General features: G+C 42.6%; 1 protein-coding gene across 2 annotated transcripts in view; it reads right to left on the reverse strand.

The window, feature by feature from the left end:
* Positions 1-15,768, reverse strand: part of ANXA7 (annexin A7) — a 387,587-nt gene that overhangs the window by 149,185 nt on the left and 222,634 nt on the right. For both annotated transcript variants that reach the window (XM_069240454.1, XM_069240455.1), the window contains exon 8: positions 4,031-4,144. In XM_069240454.1, the coding sequence (XP_069096555.1) occupies positions 4,031-4,144 (114 nt within the window). The remainder of the gene's footprint in view (positions 1-4,030; positions 4,145-15,768) is intronic.

A 15,768-nucleotide genomic window follows, 5' to 3' on the forward strand; every position in this document is an offset into this window, starting at 1 on the left:
ACAGTTGAGTTGAAGGAGTCCCGCCTTGTTTTCTGAGGTAATACATGGTCATCATGTTGTCTGTTTTTATCAGAACAATCTTGTGTTTGAGAACGGGTTGAAATGCTTTTAGGGCAAGAAACACAGCTAATAATTCTAAATGGTTTGTGTGAAATTGTTTCTGTTTGGAATCCCATTCCCCTTGACTGGTAAGGTTGTCGAGATGAGCTCCCCAACCTAACATTGATGCATCTGTTGTTATTGTGGTCTGAGGCACAGGGTCTTGAAGTCACCGGCCCTTCATTAGATTACTGAGATTCCACCATAAAAGGGACGTGTGCGTTTGAAGGTCCATCAACACTAGATCTTGCAATTGACCGTGTGCCTGAGACCATTTTTGTGAGAGCCATTGTTGTAAAGGCCTCATGTTGAGTCTTGCATGTGGAACTATCTCTTAGCAAGATGCCATCATCCCTAGAATCTTCATGATAATTCTTACAGTGTATTGTTGATTTGGCTGTATGTGTGGTATGAGATCTTGGAAAGCTTGTATCCTTTGTGTATTTGGATACGCTAGGGCTTTTTGTGTATTTCAAATAGCACCTAGATAAGGTTGTACCTGTGCTGGTTGAAGGTGAGCTTTCTGGTAATTTAGAGTGAACTCTAGTGTATGTAGGGTTTCTATTACGTACGGAGTGTGTTGCTGGCATTGTGTAAAATTGCTTGATTTTATTAGCCAATCATCTAGATATGGAAAGAAGTGAATGTGTTGTCTTCTTAAGTAAGCTGCTACTACTGCCACAATTTTGTGAACACTCTTGGAGCTGTTGTTATGCCGAACAGCAGAACTTTGAACTGATAATGTCTTCCTGCTATGACGAACCTGAGGTATTTTCTGTGAGTTGGATGGATGGGTATATGGAAATACGCATCTTTGAGGTCTAAAGCAGTCATGTAATCCTGTTTTTGTAGTAGTGGAATGACGTCCTGCAGAGTTACCATGTGAAAGTGTTCTGACAGGATATACAGATTGAGAGACCTGAGGTCCAGGATAGACCTTAGAGTGCCATCTTTTTTGGGGATGAGGAAGTATAGTGAGTATACCCCTGTTCCTTGTTGAGAATGTGGGACCAAAATCATATTGCTTGTTTTGGTAGTAGCGATTGTACCTCCGGTTGCAACAGAACGTTGTGTTCTGGGGACAACTTGTGGTAACGTGGTGGGATGCTTGGAGGGGTGGAGATCAATTCTAAGTAATAGCCATTGCGGATAATTGACAACACCCAATTGTCTTTTGCCAATGAGAGTGGAATTGCTGTAGTCTTCTCCCCATAGGTGATGTGTGGGGTTGAGGGATGGGAAATAAGTCACTGTGTGGATGGTGTAGTGGCTTGTTTTGAGGTTTGGAATTTACCTCTGCTTCTGAAGTATTGACCTCTATAAGACCATCTAAGTCCCCCTCTCTGACATTGTTGCTGTGGTTGTCCCTGCTTTGCCTGGGAGGTAGAGGATTCAGAGGATTGAGGTTTGAATCCTCCCCTAAACTGTTGCCTGCTAAAGGAGCCTCTATACATTGTTGTGTATAATGCTCCAATTGCTTTGGCAGTGTCTGAGTCTTTCCTCAGGTTTTCTATGGTCGTATTGACCTCAGGCCCAAAGAAGTGTTTTTTGTCAAAAGGCATGTTGAGTACTGGGTGTTGGATTTCAGGCCTAAAACCAGAAGAGCGTAGCCATGCATGCCTCCTGATAGTAATGGCAGTATTGACAATTTTTGCTACTGTATCGGCAGCATCAAGAGCAGACCTTATCTGGTTGTTGCTTATGGCCTGTCCCTCTTCTACTGGTTGTTGCTTACGGCCTGCCCCTCTTCTACGATCTGTTGTGCTCTCTTTTGATGCTCTTTTGGGAGGTGCCGTAGGAGTTCCTGCATCTCATCCCAGTGGGCTCTATCATATCTGGCCATAAGTGCTTGTGAATTTGCAATTCGCCATTGGTTGGCTGCTTGCGTGGCCACTCTCTTGCAGCAGCATCAAACGTCCTACTCTCCTTATCAGGTGGAGGAGCATCCCCTGAGGACTGGCTATTAGCCCTTTTTCTAGCCACACTGACCGCCACTGTATCTGTAGGAACTTGGTGGGTGATGTAGTCAGGGTCTTTAGGAGCATGTTTGTACTTGTTGTCAATACGCGGAGTAATTACTCTAGCTTTGACTGGCTCACAAAAACTTTGGGCTGCATGTTTGACCATTCCAGGCAACATGGGAAGGCACTGATATCTAGAGTGAGTGTTGAACAAGAAATCCTCCTCTAGTGGCTTAGTATGCATAAGTATCCCACGATAAGCAGCTGCCCTGGAACCAACCTGCATGTATCCAGTAGTGTCCTCTGGTGGAGAAGGTTTGGAGGGGTACAAGTCAGGATCATTATCTGGAATAGGATCCGGGTCATATAGATCCCAAGGATCCACTGTATCCCCATGAGAGTACTGTGAGTGCGTTGGTGAAGGCAACGGTGGTGGTCTAGTGTGTGGAGGTGAAAATGAAAGCTGTGGAGAATGAGGAGGAGAAGTAGGGGCAGGTACTGGCTTCTCCTTTTGCTTGTAAATGTTTGCTGGTGGTTGAACGGAGTCTAATTCTTCTTGAAATGCCAGCCTTCTTTTAGTTTTCAAAGGAGGTGCAGTAACAATTCTGCCAGTCTCTGTGTATGTGGATTCTGGATTGTCTCTCATCCATAACCTCCAGTATAGGCTGAATCTGAGTCCTCATCAGAAGGCCTGTATGATTCCTGTATTGGCTTTGAACTTTGTTTGAGGCAGCTCGAAAGTCCTTGTTCCTCTGTATAAGAAGCTTTCTTGGGTTCTGAAATTTGGATCTTTTTCGGTCCTGAAAATGGAGTCAGCTGTGTCGGCTCCGAAGCAGGGCGTCGAAGCTTCGACTCCGAGGAGTGAGGACACTTACTGGAGTCCGAGGCAGAACTCTCTACCGATTTACTCTACTCCGAAGTGGACAGAGAAGTGGCCTTTTTCAGCGCCTAAACTGAAGGTCGGTCACCGACAGTCTTTTTTCGGGTCGAACCATGGCCTTCTGGCAGTGGTGTACCCAAGGCTTTCGGTGGGTTTTTGTATTTGCGCGTAGGGGCAGACGAACTCACGTGCTGGCCAGCAGTGATAGGCCTATCTTCTTCCAATTCTTGCTCGGAGTCGGTGTCTCGGATGGAGACTGCTGTCTGCACCTGTTCCTCTTCCATGACGTCAAGATGCTCTGTACTTTTCTATGCCATCTCTAACCTTCTGGCTCTCCGATCCCGCAAGGTCTTCTTGGATTGAAACAATCAACAGGCCTCACAATCCTCTTCTCAGTGGTCTGGAGAAAGACACAGATTACAAACCAGGTGTTGGTCTGTATAGGGAAATTTTGCGTGGCATCGAGGCCAGAATCAAAATGGAGTCCGATCCATCAGGCTTCCACATGGTAGGCCCAAACAGGCTCAAGTCGGGCGCACGTGCCCGGAAGGGCGAAATCTATATTCCGACAGTACTATCGGTTCGAGGCTAGATGGAACACGATCGAAACAATACCGACAAGTAAATATGTTTTTTAAGGTTTCCGATTCGAAGTCTTGGAGCGAGAGGAAACACGTCCGAACCCGACAGCGGAAAGAAAACAATGTAACAAGGGAGACGATGCCCATGCGCACAGGAGTCACTTGAACCTGTGACTCCGAAAAGACTTCCTCGAAGAAAAACAACTTGTAACACTCCGAGCCCAACACTAGACGTCGGAAGAGATATGTATAGCATGCGTATCTGCAGCTACACATGCCATCGAACATATAAAATCCTTGTCCCCTAAAAGCGAACTTCCATAATAGATTCTCATACAGGAGTATTTGATATGAAGACATACAGCCAGACTCTTCCTAGCATGGTATGCATGTGGTGGGTGGGTGTCTGGGAGTTTCAAACCCTTTGCCCCATTTTAGCAAACCACTGTCATTTATTAGCAAGCACAACAAATGTCCATGACAGGAAATATACCAAAATATTGTTTTACCTTCATTGCATTATGTAAACTCCAAGCATCGTAATAGGTGGCGGGCATAAAAAGGGCAAGAATAAGTTCTTCCATGTTCCCACTTAGCTCAGATTTCAGGTCTTTTATCAAATCCTGGTAAATTACAAAAAATGTAACTGTTAAAAAGGTTCAAATAAGTAGCTCAATTTAGCTCATCTCACAATAAAATGAGTTAGGATAGGATACGTCAACTTTGTTTAGAATAGCCATACTTCAAAGACATCGGGTGATAAACTATAAATGGCTCAGTTAAAATGAGTTGTAAGAAATAGTTGGATATTCATGTTTAGTTGAATACACTTAAATATGGAAACATCCTAAGAGGTGTTGAAAAAGAAAATCGCACAGTTGCTTGAGCTAAAACAATTACAGCTCCCCATGCAGTATATGCTCTCACAATCTGCAGCCGTCTTCACTTAAACTTGTTAAAAAAATTGTTAAATTAAAAAAATTACCAAAACATAATTCATCAGTTTCAAAGATGTTGAATGTGTTTACGTGGGTGGACAAAATAAGTACAGATATGTTTACCTTTATGAACCCCCAGGACAAAAAAGATAAACAGCAGGAAACATTCATTAGTACTGGTTCCCGAGCTAAAATTGGACACTAATGATGGTGAGACAGTATCTAGTTATTAAGTAGACTAACACAAAAGTTGCGATGGTGATGTATATTATGCTTCATTCAGGCATATACCCGAATTGATGGTGACCCCCACTGAAGCATACAGCCAAGCCCTACCATGCCTAGGTATGCGTAGACATTCAGTAAACAACATACTTACATACTATTCGGTTACTTAGCTGTAATCTTTATTACTCAGTAAACCCATTTTCTCAAACCAATACTTACATTATGAGATGTCTAACCTTTACCCAGACAGTATTACTAAGGGTGTTCTGCATATGAAGCCAAACGGTCAAAATTAGTATTCCTAGTGGACGGTGCAGGAGGGCACGAACAAACACCAATAGCGAAAACCTATCTGCTCTGTTTTCTTTTCAGATGAATATGGTAAAGTGGCACTTTAGAACCATAACTGCACAAAAATGGTGAAAAATGAGCCAGTATGTCTGATTTTCCTCTTAGGGGATGACTATGCAAAATACACGCAATACACTATATTAATAAATTTGCAGTTATTCACAAATATTTGGCATGGCAATTCCCACTCTGAAAACACATATAAAGTCGTTCCTTATATAGGATGAATACTTATTTTCAAGGTGAGAAATTGGTAGAGAACCCCTTCAATTGTAATAACGATGTGGTAGAAGGAATGTATCATTAGGAAAAAATATTTCCCTCTGGAAAATGAAAAGAAAATACTTATTTGCAAATGGACATTGCCCTCTGACAATCACTTGAGCAAAGGTTGACCACTAGGTGCACTCCTGGACATGCAAAATTGTTGTATGTACAGAACTACCCGTAGGAGAGGTGAATAATAAGAAGAGGTCAAGTTTACTCAAGTATAGGAAGCTGCTATCTGACTTTTAAAAGGCAGACCTTTAACAATCGGCCCCAAAAAGAATACTGTTATCACAGAAAGTTGGTTGCACCTCAAGGTTATAAATACATGTGTAATACATAATATACGTAAACACTCAAGTTCAATGAACCTTTGTGAATTATTCTTTGATATAGAAATTCTTGGTCTGATGGGGGTAAATAATAATCCTTAAACCATTTTACTATTTATTGTGTATGGTGTCAAAAATCCCAGCCCAATTGCTGTCATCCTGAAGGCTATGACTAATCTCCAGTTTCTCTACCTTAGTTGGCTCACTGTGCTTTTGAGTGTGATCCATGTGGGACCATTGTCAGATACCAAAATAGCTCCTATATTCGCCTTTCCCACCGTCTTATGCATCAAGGATAGAAACAAGGTTCATATTGATCCTGGATTATATGATGTATAGGGGAAAATAATGTATAATCCCTCTCTGAGATGCATTTCTCACAAATGTCCACCAGTCCCAGTTCCATTACCTGCTTTTTGATGTCTTGACATTTCAACGGATCCAAAGGAGTCCCCAATCAAAGATGATACATGCACTCTCAAATCCTCTGCTTGCATTTATTAGTTCAAACAACCAGCCCCTGTGTTTCAACTTGTAGCAGTTGAACTGCGTATTCTCTCCCCACCATTACCATACTGTAGTTGCCACAGAGTAGAATTCCCTCTGTGAATCCTGCAACATTTTTTAAGACTTTCCCTAGAAAACTGTCTTGACCATCAATGGGAGAATACAAGGTGGCAATTGTCACAAGCCTCCCTCATACCCTGTCAATCACCATGACAGACCTTCCCTCCCTGTCCATTAAGGTTCTTAAAGTTTCTAAACTGAGGTATTTTGGCAATGAGTATTGCCACCCAAAATGTCCTCAAGGAGGCGTTGCAATGGATCTGAGTACTGTATAAACTGGACTGGAGTCTACTAGCTCTTGAGTGGATGGGTTTATTGATCTGCCTTTTTTAGATACCAGATAGGTATGGACCTTTGCCCTCTTAGCGAGGGAATTCAGCCCTTTGGCATTAAGTGAAAGGACACATATTATTTCAATTTCAGGTGGAAAAACATCTTGTGGGTAGATGTTATCTACACTGCATTACTTTCCCCTATGTCACAAGCATTCCTCCCTCCTCATTCACTCATCAGCTCGTCCTCAACATTCTGCAAACAATATAAAGGTAAGAACTCTTAAGTTATGTTCCAGACATAACCCAGGCTCAACTTCCACTGGTGCTGCTGTAGATCTAACCGGCCCAGCCTCATGACCCAGCCCCAAAATATGTAGTTCAACAATGTTAGCATAAGAGGACTATTTTCATATGAATATTCTTTTGTTAATTCAAAATGAACCCCATAGTCATTGTTGTAAGTTTGTTTATTGAGTGAGGGTTTGATATCCTTTTCGGGCACCATCCTATTTCTTCAACTGTCCTCTTCTCAGTGACCAATGTGTTTGCCTTTGGCTTATGGGTGGTGATTCAACCTCGCTATTTCTAGTTTTAGAGCTTGTGTAGTCCACTTTCTCCTGTGGTGTCATCTGATTGCGCAAAGCCCTGAAGCAGTTTACTACTATCTAGCTTTATTGAAGGTATCAGTCAAGCGTCTGAGGCATCTTTGTTTCTCCAGTGATGGGTAAGCTGGATCCTGCAGTAGGATCAGTTTTCCATTTTCAAAGGATATTGAGGAATTCCTTCTTGTCTCTCTCAGAATCTCCTACTTAAGTGGGAAAAATGAAAGTGCAGCAACCCCTAGACTGATTTTTTTTCTAGGTTCTACTTTATGGGTTCTCTTTACTTGGCCTTCATTAAGTCTCAGGGTGTATCCAAACACAACTGTACATAAACAAGGATGTCAGATCCTTCTGCTTCCTCAATCACCTTAGAAATTCTGATGATGCCTCTCCTTGCCCGGTCTTTATATTTTAGTTGTAACATGTCCACTTGTGTTTCTAGGGCTCTAGTCTGTTCTGCTTTTCTTAAGTATTAGTGTCTGCTGACTGGGTAATTCATAAGTAGACCACAATACAATTTTCTTGCTTTTTTACAGAGGTTTATGCATCATTCAAAAGTCTACTGCAGGAGATTGGTTAAGGAAAGTTGGTTCTTAGAGACAGTACTGCTGTCTTGTTGCTTCAAATTGGACCCTCATGCAGGCCGTACTGTCAAACACCCCCCACCCAAGTACACCGCAAGACACTCCCTTCTGGTGTTCAATTTCTTTTCTGTTTACATTGAAATGCCAAAAGGAAGAAGGATCACCATCCAGCTTGCCACAGGGCTCTATAGGAGGGCGCACAGAAATTACACACTTGTGTCTTCCTGCGCTCCGGGTATTCATATGTGACTCTCTTGGTTCCCCAACAGTTGACAAATTATTTCATACAGAATAGATCAATGTGTCCCCAGTATTTTCCTTTCGAAGGTTGAAATTGGGGCTTTTCACACCTATTACATTGGTTTACTTTCCAAACCATTGTACAATATGAGCGGAGGGTAAGTATCACCTGGTTCGTTTTTTAGACTATTTTTTTTTTTAAACTCCAACTCCCCCAGGATGTTGTGTTGCCACGTTTTTAACCAGTCTCCTCAGGACATGGTGCTGGTGGTGTGCAAGTAATGCCAAAATGTATGGAAGACCTTCTCTAATACTGCTGCCCGCCATTCTAAATAGATCTGTTAAACAAAAGACGTGTGTGTGTTTGTTTACATGTCAGTAACCCTTGCTATTTATAAAAGAGGTTTAGCTTGGATTTGTCTCGAGTGACTTACAGTGTTTGGCTTTCAATGAGCCCTGGTGTGGTTTTATTATATGGTAAACACCACCTCTCTGAAAACCTAAATATGGATAATCAATTAGCTGCACTGACATGGCGGTTAGTAAGGTGCCACATTATGCATATTGGTTGTATAGGACATACCTTATTTACAATATTGCCTGTCAAAAAACAGTGGAGACAGGAAACACGGTTGAAAAAAGTCTTTCAATTAAGCTATACCGGCCATAGGTATTACTTTGTCTGGTAGTAGTTGAGCACCTCTGTATCCACTCCTCTTCTGCGCTTGGTTCTGTGCGTATGCTTTGGTGCCTCAGTTTTCTGTCTCTGCTCGCCAGGGTACTTTCGGTTGAAGTCTCTCCGGTGCCTAAATTGCGGAATCTGTTCACTTGATGTTATTTCTCTGGCGTCTCTTTCCACACACATTCCTCCAACAAACTCTGTGGTGTTCAAGCACACAGTCCCTTCCCACTTTTCACCACTGTGGCTTGCTGGGAATTGTAGTCTACTGCTCCCTTATTACTTCTTGCCACAGCGGTTTGCAGAAAAATGTAGCATTCCACAGCTTCTCCACCAAACTTTTTTAAGGGGCTTTAAAATGTCTTCACTTGTCACCTTTAATATATTAAGGTCGTCCTGAGTTGAATAGCGGCCCTCTGTGTGTGTTTTGGTTTGGGATTTTTAGGTCTGCCAATTTTATTACAAGAACAGAGGCTCCTATTATGCTTCCTTTTCTTGCTTTATTTACAATAGCAGCCAATATAACATGGACAACAAGAACTACATATCCCATGAATCAAAGAAAAAATAAATGTCATTCATGAAGTCATAACAAGTAACCAATGGATAACACCCAACCCCAATAACTATCTTAACTGCGAACAACAAGTCCTCTTTTCTTGCTGCTCGCAGTCAAGATAAGTTCCATTTCCCTCATTACATAATATTTGTGTCATTTGTGTATTAACTATACTATTTGTATTTTAGGTATTTTATTATATGTTCTTTTATGTTTTGATTTGTCTTCCTGTGTCCGCCGTTTTCATTTGCTGCCGGTTTCAAAAGCGAGCGCTTTTTCGCGCTTCGCTGGCTGAGCCAAACGCTCTTCAGAACGTTCGGCTCTCCCGCCTCGTTTTTCTGAGGTACGCGTCTCATTCGAGCGCTTACCTCAGAAGAGCTGGGTCGCGGCAGCGACGCGTCTCCAGAGGAGTTTTTTCCCCTTTGAAGTTTTCCTTCGTTGACATCCACGGCTCTTCGCTCCGTGCATCTGGAGTGTCTGTCAGCAGATTGTTTCCTGCTTCGGGGAAGACGAGGAGTGAGCCACGCCTCCTCAAACCTTTTTTGGTTGTTGGGGGAGTGTCATCCATTTTTACACTCCTCTTCCACACGCCCACAGCCCATAATATTTTTTAACCCCTTTTTTACTGGTTTATTTTTAGTCCTCGGACTCTTTTCAATTTGTGAGCTCTTTACCTAGCGTTTTCTTAATTTTTTTCAGACAATGTCTAAAAAAGCTTCGGAAGATTCTAGTGAAGTTGACATTGATAATTTTCACGGTGATTTGAATTCTTTTACTCAAGATACTGTCCAACAGGCTGTGTCATCATCTATGTTACATATGTCTAAAAAATTGGAATTATCTTTTTAAAATTTGTCCTCCCAGAATACCAATGTTTCTGAACCAATCAAAAGTAAGAAGCGCTCTTTTTCTAAGGTTCAAGCAATGTCGAGCGCTGACGAGTATCCCCAGGTTGCTGGTCCTTCCCCCCGTAAGGAGATTAATACGGTGGAAAAGGGTCCCTCTCCTCTTAATATCACGCAGTTGAGGGACACTGATGATGATATGGAATTTGATGATGGGGGAAAATGACGACACTCAGGGTTCTGATGATCCCTGCAAGGGCCTCTAGAGAAAAGGCAAAACATTTCTCTTTCTGATTCTAATCCATCTTCACTTACTAATGATTTTACTGTCCTTGATGCTCTGGGGGAACCAATGTTTGATCCCACTTTGATACACCATCCAAACTCCACTGAATGGTTCCCGTCTGAACATGTGGCGGAACATGATTTGCTTCATTTGAGACACTCTTTGGACAAATCCACGAGAAATAAATTGCACTCTGAATGTCCCCGTCCCTCCCTTCCTCACAGCATCACTTCCACTCCTGTTATTGATCCTAATATGGTTTTATTTTTCTCCAAGTATGGTAAAGATCCTAAGAAAGGGGTCGACAGACCTTGGTCAGTTTGCCAAGACAGACTTTTAGACTTGGTTGGTCCTCTGACCAGAATTCTTGATTTGGCAGAAGAGGCCAGGTTAGAAGGCTCACAAATTGATCCTGATACCCTTTCTAACTGGGCCCAGCGGGCAATTTGTTTTTTGGGCAATGCAAACACAGCTATTTCCCAGGAGAGACGAAAGAGCATTTTGCTCAAAATGGATCCTAAATTGGGCAGCATGGCCGCCAGGGAAGAAGGACAGCAGGCTAACGGTCTTTTTGGGGACTCGTTTATTAAGGAACTCAGTAGATACGTTTCTACCTTTGCAACCCTGGATAAGGCTCAGGTCTCAATGAAGAAGATTTTCAGCTCCAGGGTTTTTGGCAGGGCCGGTAAAGGAAGGAGCCGCTTTACCGCCCGCTTCACCTCCTGTGGTGGCAGTTCTTTCCGAGGCTCCTCCTTCTACTCCCCTGAATTCAGACCTCAGTTCTATCCTCATAGAGGGAGAGGGTTCAGGAGCAGAGGTTACCGTCAGAGAGGAGGACAAGTCTCAGGTAAGAGATTTAAATTTTGGCCCTCTTCCTGTGGGAGGTCGATTAGCTCATTTTCTTTCAAATTGGTATCAAATAACCACGGACCCTTGGGTTCTTCAGACCATTCAGGGGTACTGCATAGATCTGTATCAGGTTTCCAGCCAATTTTCTCTGCCTCCCCCTCTAAGGTTTTCCCAGGAACAATCTTGTTCGATAAAATTAGAGATTTTATCTTTGATTTAAAAAAATGTAATAGAAGAAACATGCTTTCACCCCTCGGGTTTTCTCAGTACCATTTTTCTGGTCTAAAAGAAAAACAAAAAGTTTCGGCCAGTGATAAACCTAAAATTGTTCAACAACTATGTTGTTTACAACCATTTAAAAATGGAGACGATTCTCCATCTCAGAGACATTTTGATGGAAGGCGATTGGTTCATTCGGCTGGATCTCCAGGACGCTTACTTTGCGATTCCTATCCATCCTTTTTATAGGAAATTCCTACAGTTTTAATGGGAAGGTTTGATTTTCCAGTTCAAGGCTCTCCCTTTCGGCCTCGTCTCGGCTCCATGGTGTTTCACAAAGGTGATGAAGCCAGTGGTAGCTTATTTAAGAGCTCAGGGAATAAGATTGATTATCTATCTAGATGATTTTCTCATTATGGCTCAGAACAAGGACACTCTTTTGGAGCATTTACACATTTCCCTTCATCTATTGCAGTCCCTAGGTTTTCTGGTAAACATGGAAAAGTCTTCTCTGGTTCCCTCGACTCAGGTGGAATTTCTGGGGTTCCTTATAGATTCCAAAACTACATCTCTGTCTCTACCCCAACAGAAGATAAGTTGAATAAAACACGAGCTTTGGCAGGTCCTCAATCTTTCCCATCTCTCTCTTCGATCTATGGCAAGAATTGTAGGCCTCTGGGCCTCATCCATTCAGGCCATATTTCCAGGTCCGTTACATTACAGAGCTCTTCAGAGGCTAAAGATTCATTATCTCCGCAGGGAGTCTTCGGTACTCGGATGTCATTCAGTTGGATCAGGACTCTCGTGCAGAGATACAGTGGTGGCTCGATCATTTGGAAGCTTGGAACGGAAGAGCAATTTTCTCCTCGGCCCCAGATCTAGTATTAGAATCCGATGCAAGTCGGACAGGTTGGGGCGCGAGATGTGGCAACATCTCGACTGGGGGCGTATGGTCAGAGAGGGAGTCTGCTCTGCACATCAATTGTTTAGAGATGCTTGCAGGCTCCTTTGCACTAAAGACTTTCGCAAAGGACAGGGTAAGTTGTTCTATTATTTTAAAGATGGACAACATTTCCGCAGTAAAGTATGTCAATCATCTTGGAGGAACAAGATCCACGCCTCTTGCGGATCTAGCCAAAAGCTTTTGGGAGTTTTGCCTTCTTCGAAAATTGTCGGTCATGGCACAATATCTACCGGGCAAAATGAACACAATAGCGGATTGGTGTTCACGCCACCTAAAAGATTCCAGCGATTGGCGGCTTCATCCTTTAGTGTTCAACAAACTTTCTTCGAAATACGGTGCCATGTCAATAGATCTGTTTGCTTCTCGATTAAATTCTCACCTCCCAAAGTTTTACAGCTGGAGACCAGATCCTCCAGCTCCTGCTACGGACACTTTTCTCCAGGACTGGTCTTTCCATCTCAATTATGCCTTTTCTCCTTTCATGATGATAGACAGAGTCCTGGCCCAGGTTCATCGTCAACGAGCCTCCCTGGTATTAGTGACTTCCTTTTGGCAAACCCAGCCTTGGTTCCCCTCGGTTCTGGAACTGTCAATAGATTTTCCGGTCCTGATTCCTTCTTTTCCAGAGCTCCTTCTCGATCCAGAGGGTCGTCCTCACGATATGGTTCTCGGCCACACCTTAACTCTGGTAGCATGGAAGATTTCGGGACAGCCTGGAGAACCCCCGGAATTTCGGAGGAAGCTGTCCAGTATATCCGCCACTCTTGGGCTCCAGGAACGACTAAGGCTTACAAGTCTGCCTGGTTGGTCTGGTGTGGCTGGTGCTTGGACAGGAATTCCGATCCCTTTTCAGCCGATGTGACTTTAGTCATTCATTTTTTTGCGTCTCTAGCCTCCCAAGGGAAAGCATACAGAACAGTGAATACTTCTAGATCTGCTATTTCTGCAGAACATATTCAGATTGATGGAAAACCTGTTGGGGAACATCCTTTGGTGTGCCGTCTTTTGAAGGGAGTAAGATTTTCCAATCCCCCTGCATCTAGATAAACTCATTTATGGGATGTGAATTTGTTTTTGAATTTATTCAACTCTTGGCTCGATAATGAATTGCTCTCTCTGAAATGTCTTTCAGCAAAGCTAACTATGTTGTTATGCTTAGTTTCTTTGAAACATGTTTCTGATGTTAGAGCTTTAGATGTATCCTCTGTCCAGTTTTCTCCTTCTGATGTGTCTTTCATGGTTCATAGAAGAACTAAGACTAACATTTCTGTGATTCATTACCCGTATTTTCCTTTGCATCCTAAACTCTGGGTTGGTAACTGTTTAAAAGTCTACATTGCTAAAACCGCAGATTTAAGAACGTCCTCCTCTCCCCAGTTACTTATTTCTTTCTCCAAACCTCATAAACCCGTCTCTTCCCCTACCCTTGCTCGATGGGTTAAATGGGTTATGACCCTGGCGGGTATTGACACCAGTTCATTTGGAGCACATTCAGCCAGAGGTGCTATGGCCTCTAGAGCCCTTTGGGCTGGAGCTCGCTTGGAGGACATTCTTAGATCAGCAGATTGGTCTAATGTTCCCACTTTTAGGACTTTTTATTGCAAACCTATTTCTTCTGTGGCTGATTCTGTTATTAATATGCTTTAAACAAGCATAATAGGAGCCTCCGTTCTTGTAATAAAATTCAGATTTTCCTAGCTTTAGTGAAGCATAGTCTAGATTTTATTAAAGACATGGAGGCGAGTATTATCCCACCGCTTTTATTAACCCACCCATTTCTATTTTAGTGCCGGCTCCCCCTGCACCACTCACTTCAACTTGAAGATTCTTGTTCGGTGTCTATGACCCTTCCTCAGGAAGCTTTTTCTTCTGGCACTTTCCACGATCATCGCTCAATGCTTTCCGGATGTTATGATGACCACCTGAAGCCGATTTCTCCGTCTACCCTGGACTTTGCAAAATACTTTTTTACATTATTGATGGCTTTTTCCATTATTTTGGTTATTATTCCTTTGTTTCGTCCACCTTGATCTGCTCCTGCCAGAAAAGAAGGCTTGTTGTTCGCAGTTAAGATAGTTATTGGGGTTGGGCATTATCCATTGGTTACTTGTTATGACTTCATGAATGACATCTATTTTTTCTTTGATTCTTGGGATAAGAAGTTCTTGTTGTCCATGTTATCTTGGCTGCTATTGTAAATAAAGCAAGAAAAGGAAGCATAATACTCGCCTCCGTGTCTTTAATAAAATCTAGACTTTCCTACACTAAAGCTAGGAAAATCTGAATTTTCTCACATAGCATGAAAACACAGAAATTCTGTGACCTTGACTGAGGTAATGTGGGACGTGCTCTTAATGGTTTTGTAAATTATTGTTTTCTGTATTTTTCATGGGTTTTGTGCCTACTCATTCAATCCATTGTTAACAGTATCAAATCTGAGGACTGCGACAGCTTATTTTTTGAGCAGGAGCGCCTAAATGTCACCTCTTCGTTTTTTCAATTCACGCAACTTCTGTCACAGTCACATCAGGTCATTTTTCAATGGTCCATGTTGAAGAAAATGTTTTACCACAGGAGCTCGAGCTACCTTGCATCTTCTGCATAACCTATGTTTTCCAATCCTTGTCCATACCTCCTTATTGTTTTTTTCCCCCAATACATTAGTTAGGGGAGAAATAAGGTGGTGTGGTGCTTATCATACAAATAATTACTGCAACACATAATGTAACAGGAGTTACTGCGCATATCGCAATGCTTGAGGCCAACGTAATCATAGGCTTCAAAAGGGCTAAAATATCCTGGGGGCTTTAGATATGACTTGTGACTATGCTACAAAAGTGTTCTAGACAGGTTTCTATATTGTGCATCCTGCGTTTCTCTCATCTTCCCTTGCTGCACAGCAGACAGAGAGAGACGGAGGCACAAACAAATATGGGTCCAGGCAAGTACCACTCTGCCTACTGATAACTAGGAACAGGAGCTGTAAGACTTGGGAGGGGGTTGAAGGGAGGGGAGTCGGGTTGTGACCGTGAAAGAGCATCTTCAGCCACAAACTACGATGTCTGTAGCAGTCCCGACATCTTGATCATATTTGACAAATTTCTACATGCTGAGCTGCAGCTATAAAACCAATCCATGCTGGCTCTGTACATGCTTGTCTGAAGTAGCAAAGAAAGCCAGCTGGCCCCTCGGTTGTGTGAACCCAATATTGGCAGGGATTCATCCTTCTGGAGTTGATTAAAGGCAAATACATAAATTAGTAAATACATTTAAAAGTCATATGACAAAGCAAAATGTCAGCAGCAGTTTTATTAGTAGATGCACCTTCTCTGCGAATCGAGCTACGAATGAGTAGCTTTGCGGTCTACAGTTTGACAAATTATCAAAGTAATTTGGCACTATCCATCATGCTGCAGCACATGCTCGTAAATGCTACAAAGAGTACAGCTGCATTGTGTCCTC

Source organism: Pleurodeles waltl, chromosome 6 (assembly GCF_031143425.1).
Source record: "Pleurodeles waltl isolate 20211129_DDA chromosome 6, aPleWal1.hap1.20221129, whole genome shotgun sequence".
Lineage (NCBI taxonomy): Eukaryota > Metazoa > Chordata > Amphibia > Caudata > Salamandridae > Pleurodeles > Pleurodeles waltl.